We start from the raw sequence: 17,386 nt of genomic DNA on the forward strand, positions 1-17,386 counted from the left end.
TGTGCCAGTGTGTGTGTGTGTGTGTGTGTGTGTGGGATGCATTTCGAGTACTGCCAGTGTCCCCATGCGAGTATTTGTCTGTCACCAATGTTGCTTGCCAACTCGTTACATAACGCCGCACTTCTCCTTCACACCGGCTCCACTGGCACTGGCCTCGCCGTTCTCCGGTATGGCGCCGTTTGTCTCCTTGCATTTCTTTTCCTTCTTTTGCTTCTTTTGCTTTTTCGTGTCTAGCTGCAAGGAGACGGTGCGTGTTTTTTCCATGTTGAGCAGCTCCTGAAACAGTTCGGTCACGTTGTGATTGGTTTTGGCCGATGTCTCCATAAAGGATATGCTCCAGGTGGTCGCCTGTGCCTGTCCCTCAATTTGCGAGACCTCGCGCAGCTCGGTGCTTTCGTCACATTTATTCCCCACCAGCATGACGGGTATGGAGTTCACATCACCCTAAAAATAATAATCCTATTAATCTTCCATCTATTAAATCCAATTGATGTTGCCCACCTTTAGCTCCTTGATTAGCGTCCAAATGGGTCGCAGTTCCTCTAGGCTCTGTTTCGAGCACACGGAATAGACCAAAATGAATGCGTGGCCCTTGGAGATGGACAATCGCTGCATAGCCGGAAACTGATGTGATCCTGTCGTATCCGTGATTTGCAATGTGCAAATGTTCTTATTGCAGCTGATCACCTGCAGCGACGAGCAAATGAATATGACAATATATTAAGTATTAACATGGTGGCCAAATAGACACCCACCTGCCTGTAGGTGTCCTCGATGGTGGGTATATAACTCTCGCGAAACGTGCCCTTTATGAAACGCAACACCAGTGAACTCTTGCCAACGCCGCCAGCGCCAAAGACCACAACACGATAGTCGTTGCTCTGCTCCGGCGCTGCGCGGGTCACTTGATTCTTTTGCTCCGTCATCTCGATTAGGTTGGGGGCCAATCTGGGTAGGTCAAGTTGTCAAAATTGGCGGCTTTCCGTTTGTTAGGTTGTCGTCAACTCAGTATGTATGTGTTTTACTTGAGCGCCATACTTTGGTTTATCTGAAACGATTTAGGAGCAAATCAATTGGTCATATTACGCCCACACACGCACAACCTTTTAGCAGCACGGTCGGATTGCGTCTAGAATGGATGCCTGGCTAATTTTGGGCATGTGCCATTCTGGTTTAAGTTAAGGAACGCTATTGATTTTTTTGTTGTGTATATTATTATGAAAATTAACGTAAGCACAGATCTGTGCGCCGTTGGCCTTTTGGTGGCCAGTGCCAACGTCATTGGCAATATCATCATCATCATCATCATCATCATCATCATCGTCATCATTATAATTATGATTACATACTATTATTACTGCGTGGGCGGCCTGGGCACGAAGGGAATTGATGATATTGTGATTGTGATTGGGCTCAGGTATCAGGTCGGTCGCGTTATGGGCAGCTTGGCAGCCGCCACATACGCCCACGCCCACACACACATTGTGTATAAATAGAAGCTTTGAAGTGCAGGCGATTACAACAACAGCAATAACAACAACAGTCTAATGCGTGGGTGAGCAAATAATCGCTTGCAGCCTTTTCCTCTGAATACATTGACACACGCACGCACACACACACACACACACACTCCGACCCACACATATCTGTCAGTTTGTGTCTGTATATGTATTTGTGTCATTTGCTTTGGTGACCGACCACAAACTTTAAATTGTTCACTTCCGCACACTGTATCCTGTGCTCCAGTGTTACCACCTTAATTTGCTACGCATTCGCTGTTTTGCTCTTTTGTTTTCTTTCCCACGCCCATACGCGCGCACACACACACACGCAGCCGCCCACACAAACACGCACACACATGCACACGCGTCGTTGATTTTTCCTTATTTTATTTTGGCTTGGATTTATTGATTTTGTGTGTTGCATTTTCACCTATAATACACGGACACACACACACACGCACCAGTCTAACAAATTTTAAAATACAAAAAAAAAGAGTGTTTCTTAGGTTGCGTGTCAGCAAGGATAACATTAAAAATGAACATTACGATAATAAAACGCTTATTATTTACATTTAGTTCTTGCATTTCGTTGCACTTGAATTCGTTGCTAAAATGTCGCACGACTTTGCCTGCTGCAGCCGCACTCAGGAATCGGAAAAACACTGACTCTCCGCGCGTACGCGCATTGACATTCCCACTCGCAGGCAAAGGCACAGGGCACAGGCACAGTCACAGCCGAAGCCGATGATGAATGGACAGACAGACAGACAGCGGAGACCCACATTGTGAACGCTGTACGACGATAAGGGGCCCAGTGCCGCCCGTGTTTATCCACCACACAAACGCATGCGCCGTGCGTTCGATGCCCACTTAGCGTAGCCGAGACTCTAAGTCAAGACACGAACCCAAACAGTTGAGAAAGCTTTCAAACGGAAAGTGTGTTTTGCACACGACTCGAACATGTTTAGCCGGCCGGTTGGCGTGTGCAAAACTGGAATTAAAGCGCCCGGCAGCCGTGTGGAAAGCCTCGTTTCGAAAGTGTATAAAATCGGGCAACATCCGTGGTTTGTGCATCAGTTGTATTCTGCAGCAAAGTAAAAGTGATTCATCACTTAGGTGAAAACCAAAAGTATTCTTTTCTACTGTACAAGTTTAACCCTTCATTAACAATACAAGATGCCTTGCCCATGCGGAAGTGGTAAGTCAGCCAAAGGACCTAAAATATGGCTAACAAAAGCCAATTGCCTACGGCTGATTATTAATAATAAGTTTCTTATTTTCAGGCTGCAAATGCGCCTCCCAGACCAACAAGGGTTCCTGCAACTGCGGCACCGATTGCAAGTGCGGCGGCGAGAACAAAAGCAAGTGCGGCTGCTCCTCCAAGTGAATGCGCCAGCAGTTCATAGTTTAAACTAAATTAAAATTAGAATCTTTTTTTATTTTTTGCACTTGCAAAAATAACTATATACACACACTTACACATGCATAAGAGAAAAGTTCATGTGTGCCTATGTGCGCTTCTCGCAATGAATTGAATAATGTGCAATAAACGAAATTGAAATGAAAGTTCCGCTGCGTCATTTCCACTAAATGTCAACTTATGTAATCATTCAATTGTTTTCTATGTGGGGCGACTATGCTATTTACTGGGCAGTCTTTCCATTTCTTTCTCAGTTTGTGGGAAATTTGAAACCAGGTCTCACTTGGGCGTCGGAAAAGCTGTCGTTGCACTGGCTGGGTATTAAGTATAAATACGGTACATACATATGTTTATAGTATACTTTTTAGTATTGCAGGTAAAAAATGTTTCTGTCAAAACACTACGAGTTTGATAAAACAAAAAAAAAAAAAAAACAACAACAAATAAGTATTCTAAGCTAAAATAAAGAATTTTTTACTTTTATTTTAGGTTTCGTTTAGATTATTAATGCATCCTGGATTCGACGATATTTTCCAGCTTTACCAGCTGGTTTCCCTTTTCGCTATCATATATGTGTTATTTTTTTAGTTTTGTTTAAATAATAATAAATAATGTTTCCTTTCAAAAGAGAAGTATGTATGAGACAGATAAAGTGCTACGTATGCTTTATCCATAATCCGTATCCGAATGCTTTATCCATAAACGCAGCTGTACCTCGGCAGACTTAACCTCACTTGAACTCTGTTTTCTGTTTTCTGCTCTACACAAACTTTCCATGTTCACAACGTATTCATGGACCCAATTAAGCGCTGAATGCAAATGCAATGAAAAAATCTGTAAACGAGACACCGCTTGACATACATAAAACAAACATTTGTTTGTGTGTAAGTTGTATGTTCATAAAATATGCGTGTAAATTTGAGTATGTACAATGAGCCAAGGTAAGAACGGGGCCTTCGCTAATTCTATTTCCAGTATAATAAAATTGTACGTATATGCCATAGGCCAAGAGGTAACCAGACACCTTTTAACCTTTTTCGTACAAAACTTTCGACATCGACATTGGCTCAGCTACTCGCTGTCAATTGCTGAGACGCAGTTTGGCTATAAAAAATAAAAAAAACTCAAAGTGGAAGCGTTGATAAATCACTTTTATTATCTAAGACTAAAAGTACAGTTTAAGAAGGTCTCATTGCTGGTTCCACTGTATCTACGTATGTACACATAACAGTTATCAGTTAAGGAATAACAACAACAATTTCGAAATTGAGTAAATAAAAGTACTCAGTCGCATAACTGTAAATGTTGGCATGAACAGGCTCGTTTATACGTGAATCACAAACGTTTATTTAAGTGTTGGGAAACACATTTTTATTAGCAATGAAAGCGCTTGCTGCATAAATATTATTGAGCACGTATTAACTGTTTGTTAAAAATAACAAGTCAAACTAAAAAATAAATAAAATAAGCAAAGTATCAACTTCACGCAATTGAAAAACAGAATGTGCTCGTATAAACGATTTGTGTATATAAATACATTTATGTATGCATGTATGTATGTACATGTGTGCAGATGAATGTGCCTGTGTATGTTAGCTGAATTGTAACTACTTGATAACAATGTTCTGGGTCAAACGCTTCACAAAGTCCACGTTCAGAAAGTTGGCCATCAGTGTGAGCACAGACTTCTTGGGCGGACGACAGTGTCGCAGGCCCGCCTCCTGGCAGCACACATTTGGAAAGCAGTCCAGCGTGGAGGTGCAGGCTTTTGGATGCAGATCAAAAATGGTCGGCGGCGGTGCTGTACACTCCAAGTACTCCGTCACTGTGGATAGAGGCAAGAGCAGGGGTGGCCGCAATCAGATGGATTAACAGTAAAGGGATTCACGTACGGTAGTCGAAGGAGCGCTTGACCGGCACCGGAACCGTTTGCAGCTCCGGCTGGGAGGTGCGGCAATAGCGCCGGCGTCCGTCCGGGCAGCAGACACGCGGCCAGCAGTCCATGTCTGTGCGGCATTCCTGCACATCCCACCAGAGTTCGGCCAGCGGACGCGCCGGACACTTGCGCGGTATCAAGCCCAATATGGCTGCAGAAGGAAATGAATTAATAGCACCAGAAATTGCATCTTCTGTGTGCAATAGACTAACGTGCGTGCGCCGTTTCCTCCAGCGGCTTGGCAACTCCCGCTACGCAGCTGCTTGCGCCAAATATGTCGCAGCAGATCTCGTCCCGCTGCCAGACCAAGCAGTCCTTATCGGACTTGCAGATCTTTGGAAATAGCTGAAAACGCACCTCGTTCTCGCGCGGACAATTGAAACGCTGGCGCAGATCGGCTGCAGCGCGTTTATCCTTCTCCTTGTCGATGGCGCCGCCCGCAGCGCTGGGAAATGTAAGCGTTGGCAGTGCTATGCGGAATGGACCCTCCGTGGTAGTAGATGTTGTCGTTGAGGTACTCGTCTTGTGCCTTGGATTCGGTGTTGTCTTTTGTTGCTTGCGATAGTTGAGCTTCTCCTCCTTGGTGCCGGTTGCCGTTGAGTGTGTGAACTTCTTGGGCGGATGAGGATGTTTTGTGGGCGCACTCACTGGCACCAGGCTCTGCTGGCCAAAGCTCCAAAAGCTCGGATTGAAAAAATTGAAGCCGTTGGCCAAACTCGGACGCGGAGCTATGCGTGCGATAGACGGATTAGTCAACAATGGCCATTACTAGTTCTGCTCCAAATAGCTCGTATTGCAAGACAACCAAAGCGCAGTTCCCGCCACCCAGTTAGCACAATCATAAAACAAGTGCTTTTTATGCCGCGCTCAAAAGTGAATCTTTGTGCGCCTGTTGCCGCTGGCGCTGGAGCGAAAAGCAGTCCCCCTCCCCTCCCCCCCTCTCTCTACCCTGTTACCTGTTACCAATTACAAATGCCCATTCACTGTATTGGCCTACTTTTGCACTGCAAAGGCCATCATGATTATCATATGCATTTGACTGTTGCTGGAGAATCTGAACATTATTGTAAAGTTATAAGAATATATCTTTGTGTGCATATTTCCTGAAAATTTGAAGTAATTAGAAGCAATTACGTGAGCTCTTAAACTTTAACAACATTTTTAGTTGCCATAAATTGTAATTTTTTAAGTTACAATTGTAAACATTTTTTTAAAATGACACTGATGAGCAGCAGAGAATATGTATGTATGTACTTTAAGTTTTTACTAGATTTAAATTTCTGCCTAAATTGTTAATAGATTAAGGAGATCAATGTACACAAAAAAGCGAATAGCTTTCAAATGTGCATATTTATCATATTAATATAATTCGTTTGGCTCATTAGTTTTGAATTATAATATCTCTCGGCTAAGAAACAATGGGTATATTTGCACTAGTTTCTCACTGAGACAACTCCAAAATTAAGCTTTAACGAGTCTCCCGCCGAGCGTGAGAATCACTCCGTGAAATTGCGACAGTTTTGAATCAGACTCAGACAATGGGCCAAGAAAATCGATTGACCCAATTGCCTCGATTAGCTCCATAAATGTTGCCTCTAAGCTTCATTGACACACATTCGCGTATCATAAATCGCGCTAATTGTGCGCCAAGTTCAAGGCAAAGTTAAATTTATTGCCAAATGGGTGATGGTAAGCCGTATCCTTGATAAGAGCGATTCATTTAGCAGCCATGCCAAAATGCATAAGCCTTGAACGAGTACATTATCGTTGCAACTGCAAGCGCCTGTGTAAAGTGTCTCGCCACGCTCATCAAGGTCACGCGCGACTACTCAAAAAAAGAAAACAAATAATACAAATTTGAAAGCTTTGCTGCAGCTCCAGTTGCTCCAGTTATCGGCCGCATAATTATCGACCATATCAGACAGCTTCTCATTTGGCTGCTGCTAGCTGCCTTAATCAATCTTAAAACTGAAAGCTAGGTCAGTGCCAGCGACAAGTCTTGCTCGCCTTTGCAGCGGTCATATGTGGACTTGTGCTAAAGTCAATTGAATGCAGGTCCGCTCTTAGCTCAACTCACTTGTTGTTGTCGTCGTCGTCGTGGTTGACGTTGTTGTTGTCGTCGTTGTGCTCGGCGTTGTTGTTGTCGCTGGCCTGCGGCGCAGCACCACCTGGTTACGCCTGCGCATGGGCTGCACTCTGGCGCTGGCATCTCTGCTGTCCAGCGGCACTGGTGCACCATCAAGTGGTAGTTTGTATTGTGCAACAGCGCGCGATCTATGGCCGCGGGAACCGATGGCACGGCTACTGTTGTGGATAAAGACCTCGGCTGGAGCTACTCTCGTCTCTGTTGCATTTTTGCGATGCCTCGCTGCTGCTGCTGCTGCGGCTGTTGCATCATTTATCGTGGCTACAACGCAAAGGCTGCCTAGAAGTGGCAAGAGCAACAAAAATACTGGCAATTCCATTGCTCATTTAATTAAACAAAAAAAAAATAACCGTAACCAGGTCAACAAGCTCAAAGCACATCTATGAAAATTGATTTCTGTTGACTACTTATTTCTTTTATTTTGCTCTCTCAAATGTTAAACGTCGCGTATATATGGAATTAATTTTACATTTTTCACACCCAAACAACTTTATTTTTGTGTTCAATCTGCACACGCGACGCGTTGTTGCGAGTTCAAACGGCCGAACCAAACTCAACTGGCGAATGTGCAAAATTGTGAGTTTTGGCAAAAAGACAGCAGACCAAAGCGGCAGCTGCGTCAGCTGAGACCTGAGCTGCGTAGGCAGCTAGCTAAGAGAGCGTCAACTCGCTCTTTTACCTAGTGGGCCACTAAATAAACTGGTTTGCAGTGCTTTTTTCCCAGCTGCTGGTGTTTCTCCGCACAAGCGCAGCTCGAGTGCAACCTACTGGACACCACTAACCCAATATTATAGAAATGAGGAAGTAAATGGGAGCGATATTGCACTTGTTAAGATGCTTCCGGCATTTCCAGTGACATGGACATTCAATAAGGATGGAATGAAGACAATCTGTTTACATTACTTGTTATGTATTTAATCAGAGGGAGATTTAAACAAATAACCTTCCTAGAAGGTAACAACTGCAATAGGAATTTACGCTAGTGTATAAGAGAACACGGTTGTGCGGCGTTGGTAACACGGAGTTCGTCAACTCGGTTGCATTGGTGAATGCTCATTCGAGATATTGCTCTGGTTGCATTATCTTACTATTTTTATAGAATAAAATGTGGCACACTCCTAGCATGTTCCTGACTTGTATGTTGGTTTCAGAAGTGTTTGCCTCTTGTGTTATTTAAATCTCCAAATGATTATGTTGTTGTTGCTTTGTTGTTGTTGTTCCAGCATATTAATAAACGTAGTCTCTTTGCAGCGACTGCCTAAATTAATATGCTTAATTGGCGTGCGAAACGCCGAAGTTGAAGCGGACATTTAATCCAGCTGTAAAATGAATAGATTGACAATAAGATCAAACGCACAGTGCAAATGTGTTGAATTTTAGCTTACCTTCTTGAAGCCAATATCATTGGCGTATTCCCTGAAGCACTGACGGCAAATGTTCAGTCCATATTTGCGGATCAAACCGTGACGGTTTGAGCAGGCACGGCTAAAGTTTTAAGAATAGATTGCACATTAATTGTTTGCACTGGTGAAGAATTCACATCGTCAACTGTTTTACGAATGCATTTAGTTGCACAGCTGTCGCTGCAGCAGGCGGTGCCATTTAATTGTCAAATGGCAGAGGCCAGCTGCAACATTTGCTTTGGCCGCCCTTCATTAAGGAAATTGTTAAAGATGTATTGTCACATATTTCCGTACTCAACCGGGGGCAAAATTACTTTTAAGCAGGGAATTTGCATACATCAAAAATCATACAAAGGTACGGGCGGTAAGCACCATGCGAAACTAAGGCGTGCTTAACCTCAATAACTCAAAGCAATCAACTATGCAACAAAATACGGTTTAAAACAACAGGCATACATGCTAATTATACAGCTTTCGATGCGAAACTTTACGGACTACATAAAACTTACCAGCAACGGGAGCCTTGACCGTATTTACGAGGATGCGAGTACCATAAAGTAGCGAAACCCATGTTGGCGTATACGATGGAAAAATCGAAAAGAAAGAAAAAGGCAAAAAATGGCTACTTGACACTTGGACTGTCAATTGAAAACGTTGCCAGCTATTGCGGCGGTTAACCCCGCTTTACAACACTAGAATATGAAATGCTGCCAGATGTAGAGATGTTGCCGCGCAAATGTCAGTTTAAATGTCTTCAGATATAATTTAAAATTGATCTGCTAATATAGTTAAAATACATATATTTATTTATGTGTTTATAAATAGACACGTATATTAGAAATAAAACGGCTGTGAAGTATTATTTTCAACCACAACAACCTTGACGTTTTCATTGTTCTCCAATTGGAATGTTTGCTGCTCGATTGCTTCTGCTCCCTCTAGGTCCACATAGGACATTATCTCATGCTCCTCATTGTTAACAGGCATTGGCATATTTTGTACGAACTCGGATCCCTCGCCAAAATCACTGGGATCCAACTCAACCATATCAAATTGTTGATCATGCGCCATGGGAGATGCGGGTGAGTGAACAGACGGAGCCGAGGCCGATTCAACCAAAAATTCAACTCCGCCATCCTGCATTTGCTTAGCCTTCAACGCAGCTGCCGTTTCCAGTTCAAATTTCTGCATTTGCATCATCAGCCGTGCATTTGCATCCAAGTGCGAGTGACGCGCCCGCACGTGCTTATCCCGATCGCCACGCTGCCGGAACGTCTTGGTGCAGAAGGGACAATCGTAGGGCTTCTCGCCCGTGTGGATACGCTGATGGTTCTTCAAGGCATCGGCACGATAAAAACGCTTACCGCATTCATCGCACTCGTAACGCCGCTCGCCACGATGTATGAGCCGGTGCTGATAAAAAACCGAGCCGGTGAGAAAGCGCTTGCCACAGACCAGACAATGATACGGCCGTTCGCCCGTGTGGCACTTGCGTATATGATCATTGAGGTCTGGGCGTATGGTGAATTTGCGGCCGCAGTTCTCCTCCTGGCAAACGAATGGTTTCACACCTGTGAGCCACAATGAGTACCTGGGCTTATGGCCAACCGCTTGCGACTGCGTCTCTACTCACCCTGGTGGAAGCGTAGGTGTTGCCACAAATGACTGGACTGCGTGTAGGACTTGCCACAAATGTCGCACAGATACTGCCGCAGTCGGCCCATGGTGGCCGCATTGCCGCTGTTCCGCAGCTCCTTCTCCCGTTTCTTTTTGTTAAGATGCTTCTCCTCGTAGTGCGGCTGGATCTCGTGCGCGTACTCAAAGTTCGTGGCGCAGAACTCGCAGGGCAACACCAGACGCTTGCCGCTCTCGCTGAGCCGCGGAAAGTAGTGATAGCAACTGTAGCTTCAGGACGAGAGGCGGTTACCCACATATGTTATATATATGCCGGGCAGCTTCCAAGCACTTACCGATGCTCCTGGAGCAGCTCCACATTGGCGAATTTCAGCTCGCACACGTTGCACACAAAATAGCGATTGGGTTGCGCCTGCAACTGCTTGAGTCCTTCGCGCATATAGACACAGTCGGTCTGGTAGTGCACGCTGGCCTCCTTGGCGGTGGTCATGCGCAGATCGCAGGCGGTGCACTCGAAGCGCCGCTCCGGCACATGCGTAGCCGAGTGAAATAGCAGAAAGGAGACATCGGCAAAGATGAAATCACAAAATTCGCATTGCAGCACATTGCCCAGCACCAGGGTGGTGAAATATTCGTCCTCGTTCATCCTCTCCAGCTCGGCGGTAAGTGTCAACAGCTGCTCGCCCTCCAGCAGAAGCTGTTCCAGCTGCTGCTTCAAAACCACCTCGTCCGTATTGATAGCCTCTGGCTCGGCTGGCTCCGTTGTCGATTGATGCACAAATATATGCTCCAGCGCCAGCTTGACATCGTAGAAGATGCGGCCACAATGATTGCACTTCAGCACCACCAGGAGCCCCATAGCCGACGGAGCCGCATGGTGTTGCTGCACGTTTGCCTGGGTGGGGATCAGGTCGAGCGCATGCTTCTCCATGTGACGCACCAGTCCGGAGGTGTGCACGAACTTTCGCTCACAGATGGTGCACTCGTTGGGTCCCTTGGTGGAGGTCTTCCTGGTCTTGGAATTATCGAAACCCGTTTCCAGATCATACTTAAGCTCGTCCTTCATATAGCGACGTATGCGCACCTGGTTCTCCACGATGATGCGTTCACTGGGCGTTTTCTTGGTTGGCGAAGACGCCTTCTTCTCCTGACTTGGCAGCACCCGATTGCTGGACATGGGTTTCTGCTCCGTCTCGTATTCACAGCTGTGATCCTGAAATGAGGGCGTGTCGAATAGGCCGTTGCAATTGGAGCACTTGATGAAGCGAAAGGCGTTCGATTGCGGCATCACAGGACGCGGCTGGGACGGCGCTGGAAGCCGCTTTTGAGCCACCTCGGAGGGCACGTCATTGTCTGCGACCATTTTCTTGTTATTCACTCCCGACAGAAATTCACGCAACTTCTCTTGCTCGGCCTCCGGATCAAAATCGACCTTGCCATCAGCCTCTTGCAGGATTTGCTTCAGGGCCGGATCGGCCAGTGTGCGCTCTACAGCCTCCTCGGTGGGTATCTGTACGCCGGCCTGCATCTCAAAGAACTTGGCCAAATCCTCGTGGCTAACAATGCCATCGGTCTCATTGGACACCAGCACAGTGGCTCCCGGCTGCAATTCATCGCTGTTCACCACCAAATTGTCATCGAACTCGAACTCGGCCATCAGGAACTCCCCGTTCACGAACAACTCCATATTCTGATCCATTTTTATTTTATTTATAGATTTTTTTCGTATTCTATTGCAATGCAGCCTGCCTCAAAGCTCGATTACGAATGACTTTCCAGGCAAATGCTCTGCTCCTTGTTGACAAATATGTCAATGGATCAGGAAAAAAGGTTGCTTTACACTTGGTTAGATGTCAGAATAAATGACATTTCGGGCTGCACACAACGTTTAGAATTTGAAAACTTGTCAAGAGCGCGCCTTCTAGTAAAACATTCAATAATAGAATTCGGGTCACATCAAAAGAATTCGCGTCTCATCAAAAGAATTCGAGAAAAAGCAAGGCTCGCCAAGCTTACATAAAAATCTTTTTACTAGCCATGACATAGTCATTGGGGATTTTGGATGAATCAGTGTATTATTTTTTGTAAGTAAATTCCATACCAAACCATGTTATCTTCCGGATACTCCTGTCATCACCTGAAAGCTATTAATAAATATGTCGAAGAAACTCAACCAAACAAAGAAATTATATTTTTATTACTTAACAACTTTAGTTAGTATTTTCATTGTTCTTATTATTTGCATACGAATTAGGGTAAGTTTTTATTATTATCATTAATAATATTTATTGTTTATAACCATGCTCCTACAGAAGGCTGTGATTCCGCGAGAAATCATTAAACATTTATGTTAGATATTATTTTCTACAAAAAATGCTCGACTACAAAATTACCTGTATAACATTTTGGTTTTTAGCAGCACGCCATTCCAGAATGCTTATGCAGCTATGTATATATATATATTTCATTTTGGTGAATCAAGCTCTTCCAATCTTTGAATGATGCTTAAAAAAACCAAAGTTTCAATATCGATGTTTATCAATATTTTGGGAATGGGAAGAACTATGGATAATAAATAAGATCAAGTCGTGCTTGCGGAAACATAAGTTCAACATAGCGTACCGTCCTGGTTAAGAATATATATATATATATATATCGGTATATACATACCGAAATTTTCACAAAATCATTATACCCTTTTTCAATTAATATAGGGTATACAAAGTTGTTGATGTGTGGGAAAATCCGCAATATCCAATGCTTAAAGAACATCAAAAAACCGTCAGTTATGTCCAGTTAGTCATTTTATAGCTGAAATAAAAGTTATGCATATGTATATATATTACTTTATGTATATATTTAAAACTGTATCAAACTAAATACTTGGCCAAATATTTGGTCACACACATACAGGCATATATGTATGTATAGTTTATGCCTATTGTTTATATTTTCTTGCAGGCTCAAGCTGTCGAAGCCCCAGGTGACGGTGATTACTGGAGTCGAGTTATCAGTGTCTGCGTTTCTAGATAACAAGCTTGGCGAAATGAGTAAACGCGGTGACATACCACCTCGGTTAATCAGTGCGATACCTTGGTTTGGGCCGGACGGCACGCCAAACACCCGCTGCATCCAGTTCCCAGTACAATCCAGTACGACAATTGGCCAGGTGCATCAAGTACCCCACGCCTTGGAAATTACGGTAATTGCACAGAGTGTTGTAAACATAGATGTAGATGTTGTAGATGTGGATGTCGTCCATGTAATTGGCTCTGGGCTATGCGTGTCTTTGTCTTTGGCGCTATGATTCATCATCAGCAAAACAACAATAGAAATCCGTAAATTGATAAAACACAAAAAAAAAAAACGCTTCTTATCGGCAAATTGCTGGAAGATAATGCGCCAGCGTGGATACGGATACGTACGGCAAAGCCCCATGTTCTGGCAGTAGTCGCCCTCTAAAAGCAGCTCCATTAATGCAGTGCCCCGCACACGTATCGCATTTCAGGCTGTCCGCAGGGCGGGATCACAACGTGGATATGGATAGTGTGACGTATGCGTATATCTCGGAGCCGGTGGAGTTTAGGCAGCTGGAGGGCAGGGCCATCGATTTTCGGAAGACGTTCGATGTGCGGGGCATCGGCACGGATGAGATGCTGCAGTTGTATTTGCGCAAGGCCCACCTGGCCGACGATGTTGACCAGATGCCGGCGATGCAGCGACGCGCCTATGTGTATGACATAATTAGAAGCAATAAAGGCCCCGGTTACTGGGTGGTAATGGCATTCATACAATCATCATCATCATCATCATCATTATCATCATCATCATGTTGGTCGGTCAGTCGCAACTTAATTCTCCTCTTGCTCTCTTATAGCCGCCGTGCATGCAGGTGAGCAGCGACGTCTTCGCCCAGCCCCCGCCCGCAGTGCTGCCCCCGCCCACAGTGAGAGCCTCGCCTGGCAGCGAACGGCGCTACTTCGGTGACGTTGCCAGCCGCAGCATGAGCCAATCCTCCTCGTCGAATAGCTTGGGTAGCTTTACTGGGGCACCCGGTTCCGTGCCAGGACCCAGCTTTGCCACCAACGTCGTCGTCAGCAACAAGGGCTCCAAGTACGAGATAAGTGGGCCCGTCAACTTCCAGCATGTCTCCGGAGATGTGACGCGCGATCGCACGCGAAATGCGTTCGATTTAAATGCTGGCGCCAATGATAATGTACTGAAGAAGTACATGATGGAGCGCGGCATAGCCGAGGAGGATGTGGCCGGCATACGGCGACAGGACCTGATTAAAAAGATTGTGCACTCAAATTTCACCTGGATGGTATGAAGTGAATCCAACTGGAACTACGTAAACAATAACTGCCATTTTACTGTACTTCAATTCTCTCGACAGCCGACGAAGCAGGACCTGCAAAAGCCGAGGACGACAGCGCCAAAGCTCGTCTATGCCACCATCTCCACCAACAATGAAATAACACCGCCGCCTTCGCCACCGCCAGCGCCGGCAGCTGCTCCGTCAACTGCATTTTCCAATTATGCATCGCTCACCTCCCGCTTTGTGGACATATCTGATATGGAAATGGCGCCCGTTGAGCGTCCCAACAGGCAGCAGGAGCTTGGCACAATTGTCCCCGTTCAGTTGCATCTGGCGCAGCCAAGCAGACCGAAAATACCACCTCCGCCCTCTGCTGTTACGGCAGCCAATACGCACATGTATCCAGCGGCTATAGAAGTGCCTACCACACGAACTAAACCCCAGAACGAAACTTATGCCACAATTGCGCCCCAAACACAGCGGAAGGTGGGCACAATGCGCGTGGCTCCCCCGGCACCGCCTAAGCCAACGATTGTGCCCAGTGAGAACAGAACCACTGTGCAATATGCACCGGTAAAACAGCCACCCCCACCGCCAGTTAAGCCTGCACCTGTGCAGCCGCGCGTTGTGCCTGTACAGGTGCCACCGAAACCAAAGACTACAACACCTGTAAGTAACAATGCGAGCATTCCGCCTCCACCGCCAGCACCGCCAGCAGCACCAGTTTTGGCAGGTGCGTCGGGAGCACCGCCGCCACCGCCTCCTCCACCTGCTTTAGCTACGGGTGCACCAATGCCACCACCACCGCCACCAATGAGTGGAGGCACACTGCCTTTGGCAATTAAAAAGTCTGAACAACCAAAGGTGGCCGCAGGCGCGGTTGATGATCGCGACGCTTTCTTGGAAAGTATACGCAAAGGCGTGCAATTGAAGGTGAGGATATAATCGAACCGACTTCTTCTCTTCATAGTTACATATTCTTGCAGAAAATCGATAAGAAAGCTGCGACAATAAGCGGCATTAAACCACGTGCTGAAAAGAAGCCACCCACAACAGATTTCTTGAGCGAACTAAAACTGGGCATCACACTGAGACGCGTCAAAAATCCCGCTGATAATCCTTATTCCGAGGCCAATTCGGAAGAATCGCATGCGTAAAGAAACCGCGCGCAATTTTTAAATTTATGACTAAATTGGGCAACGCTTGACTCAATGGCCAGGCTGACCACCTTTCTAGATCAATTTGTTTATAAATAACATGGCCACCCTGCAATCGTTATTCAAAAATAATTTTAATAATCTATGTAATTTCATAATCTACCTACTACGCATTACTAATATTTCTTTTATTTTGCACTGATTCAATGCTACATAGCAATATCAATACATAGGTAACCCTATTCGATTTTGACATGTCTTCATGACAATTTACATTTAATGTGAAATTTGTAAATATATGTATGTATAGAGAGGAGTTGATAACGTATCTGCTTTATTAGTATTTGTAGTTTTTAAAGCTGTTGGCGCTTATGAACACTGCACACAACTACTCTTGCGTGTGTAACACACAATCAGCTGGACGATTCAGGTGAGCGCAGTCGGCGGCAGTGCAAAAACAACAATCATTTTTGATTCTGATTGGTGCTCGATAAGTCTGGAACTGCTTTAGTGATATTGCAATTTTCTATTCAAAAGCTGACCTTAGTTCAGTTGTAATACATCTAGTTTTCATTTCAGTACGAAATAGAAATAAAATAAGAAAATTATGCAACGAATTGCTGTTATTGGTGGCACCGGCATGACCGGTCAATGTGTGGTGGATTACGCCTTGGAGAAGGGTAGCGTACAATTAACTCCGCGATTTCCTTCGAATGCATTAACTGATTACTTTTTTAGGTCTAAAGGTGCGTTTACTTTACCGCACAGAACCCACCGTTCCGGAGCGTTTCAAAAGCAAGGTTCAATTGGTTCAAGGCGATGCGACCAATCTTGAGGACGTTAAACGACTGATTGAGGGCGACGGAGCTGTGGATGGCGTCTGCGTTATACTGGGCACACGCAATAAGCTGGAGGCCACAACGGAGCTGTCACGCGGTACTGAGAACGTAATCAAGGCCATGAAGGAGGCAAAGCTTACCAAACTTTCTATTGTCATGTCGTCGTTCCTATTGCGTTCCCTTAACGAGGTGCCAGCTGTATTTCACAAACTAAATGAGGAACACCAACGCATGTTGGACTTAACAAAGGCCTCTGGATTGGACTATATTGCTATACTGCCGCCGCATATCGCCGATGAGCCGGCCAGTGGCTACACCGTAGTGCATGACGAAGCACCTGGTCGCCTGGTTTCCAAAGACGACTTGGCTAAATTCATTGTAGATTCCTTGGAACAGCCTGAGCATTATGGCAAGGTTTGCGGTATTGCCAAAAGCGTTAAAAGCGCCTAATGGCTGATCACAATGACGTCAGCAGAAGATTGTCCCCATCGCATATAAATTGGAGCCAAATTGCAATCGGTTCTATCCAAACGTACAATTAGCAATGCTATTAAAGCCTTTAAAAGTCAAACTAACCATCTTGATATATATATATATATATTCATACCTATGTACATTAATATGGGTGTGTATTACGTATGCACACTATCAACTTTCCATTTTGATATAAAGAATAAACAAATTTTAATTGCAATTACGTGCGGTATCAATTGGCAATCAGCGCATGTTCGGTCAGACACCTGAAATTTTAAGCCATTAGCAGCTGTCGTATATCACGTCAGGCAAGCATTTCGAAAATGTGCACCTGTAGAGATTGTACATAAACTAACAAAAACTACCAGAGATCAACCTGCTTCCGCTTTCAGGCCCAATGCCAACAATTTCATTAAGAAAATAGCGAGAGCAATATATGAGAGGGAACTGCATATGCCTGACGGTACAGAGCGCGTTCGATATGGTGAACCAAGGTTTTGTATTAAAAGATATAACAATTTCAATAAGTTAAACGCAATTTTAGTGCAATAAAAAT

The 17,386-nt window shown here is 45.0% G+C and overlaps 7 protein-coding genes across 9 annotated transcripts; 3 read left to right on the forward strand and 4 right to left on the reverse strand.

Moving 5' to 3' along the window:
* Nucleotides 1–21: 21 nt before the first annotated feature.
* LOC115759536 (GTP-binding protein Di-Ras2) lies at nt 22–2,213 on the reverse strand. The gene is made up of 4 exons (XM_030700487.1): nt 2,073–2,213; nt 756–1,048; nt 502–687; nt 22–444 (listed from the first exon to the last, which is right to left on the reverse strand). The coding sequence occupies exons 2-4, from the start codon at nt 924–926 to the stop codon at nt 106–108; spliced, it is 696 nt and encodes a 231-aa protein (XP_030556347.1). The 5' UTR covers nt 927–1,048; nt 2,073–2,213; the 3' UTR covers nt 22–105.
* Nucleotides 2,214–2,572: 359 nt separating this feature from the next.
* LOC115759488 (metallothionein-1) lies at nt 2,573–3,068 on the forward strand. Its single transcript, XM_030700424.1, has 2 exons — nt 2,573–2,700; nt 2,786–3,068. Exons 1-2 carry the CDS (start codon nt 2,679–2,681, stop codon nt 2,887–2,889), a joined length of 126 nt encoding a protein of 41 aa, XP_030556284.1. The 5' UTR covers nt 2,573–2,678; the 3' UTR covers nt 2,890–3,068.
* Nucleotides 3,069–4,420: 1,352 nt separating this feature from the next.
* On the reverse strand, nt 4,421–7,323 carry LOC115759642. The gene is made up of 4 exons (XM_030700631.1): nt 6,936–7,323; nt 5,071–5,586; nt 4,815–5,009; nt 4,421–4,747 (listed from the first exon to the last, which is right to left on the reverse strand). The coding sequence occupies exons 1-4, from the start codon at nt 7,321–7,323 to the stop codon at nt 4,530–4,532; spliced, it is 1,317 nt and encodes a 438-aa protein (XP_030556491.1). The 3' UTR covers nt 4,421–4,529.
* Nucleotides 7,324–7,897: 574 nt separating this feature from the next.
* Nucleotides 7,898–9,016, reverse strand: LOC115759500 (40S ribosomal protein S29). The gene is made up of 3 exons (XM_030700441.1): nt 8,917–9,016; nt 8,390–8,489; nt 7,898–8,323 (listed from the first exon to the last, which is right to left on the reverse strand). The coding sequence occupies exons 1-3, from the start codon at nt 8,976–8,978 to the stop codon at nt 8,315–8,317; spliced, it is 171 nt and encodes a 56-aa protein (XP_030556301.1). The 5' UTR covers nt 8,979–9,016; the 3' UTR covers nt 7,898–8,314.
* A 187-nt stretch (nt 9,017–9,203) lies between these two features.
* LOC115759499 (testis-specific zinc finger protein topi) lies at nt 9,204–11,776 on the reverse strand. 2 transcript variants are annotated; one of them, XM_030700440.1, is made up of 3 exons: nt 10,378–11,776; nt 10,041–10,306; nt 9,204–9,978 (listed from the first exon to the last, which is right to left on the reverse strand). In XM_030700440.1, exons 1-3 carry the CDS (start codon nt 11,739–11,741, stop codon nt 9,242–9,244), a joined length of 2,367 nt encoding a protein of 788 aa, XP_030556300.1. In that variant the 5' UTR covers nt 11,742–11,776; the 3' UTR covers nt 9,204–9,241. The 2 variants fall into 2 exon arrangements, with proteins under 2 accessions (XP_030556300.1, XP_030556297.1); XM_030700437.1 differs by having other exon boundaries at nt 10,041–10,312.
* Nucleotides 11,777–13,147: 1,371 nt separating this feature from the next.
* On the forward strand, nt 13,148–16,109 carry LOC115759543 (formin-like protein 20). 2 transcript variants are annotated; one of them, XM_030700498.1, is made up of 6 exons: nt 13,148–13,244; nt 13,551–13,818; nt 13,920–14,366; nt 14,439–15,293; nt 15,347–15,947; nt 16,097–16,109. In XM_030700498.1, the coding sequence occupies exons 2-5, from the start codon at nt 13,582–13,584 to the stop codon at nt 15,515–15,517; spliced, it is 1,710 nt and encodes a 569-aa protein (XP_030556358.1). In that variant the 5' UTR covers nt 13,148–13,244; nt 13,551–13,581; the 3' UTR covers nt 15,518–15,947; nt 16,097–16,109. The 2 variants fall into 2 exon arrangements, with proteins under 2 accessions (XP_030556358.1, XP_030556359.1); XM_030700499.1 differs by lacking the exon at nt 13,551–13,818.
* LOC115759545 (flavin reductase (NADPH)) lies at nt 15,990–17,044 on the forward strand. The gene is made up of 2 exons (XM_030700500.1): nt 15,990–16,197; nt 16,256–17,044. The coding sequence occupies exons 1-2, from the start codon at nt 16,125–16,127 to the stop codon at nt 16,804–16,806; spliced, it is 624 nt and encodes a 207-aa protein (XP_030556360.1). The 5' UTR covers nt 15,990–16,124; the 3' UTR covers nt 16,807–17,044.
* The last annotated feature ends 342 nt before the right edge of the window (nt 17,045–17,386 follow it).

This window comes from Drosophila novamexicana, unplaced genomic scaffold (assembly GCF_003285875.2).
Source record: "Drosophila novamexicana strain 15010-1031.04,08,12 unplaced genomic scaffold, DnovRS2.1 tig00000308-arrow-arrow-pilon, whole genome shotgun sequence".
NCBI lineage: Eukaryota > Metazoa > Arthropoda > Insecta > Diptera > Drosophilidae > Drosophila > Drosophila novamexicana.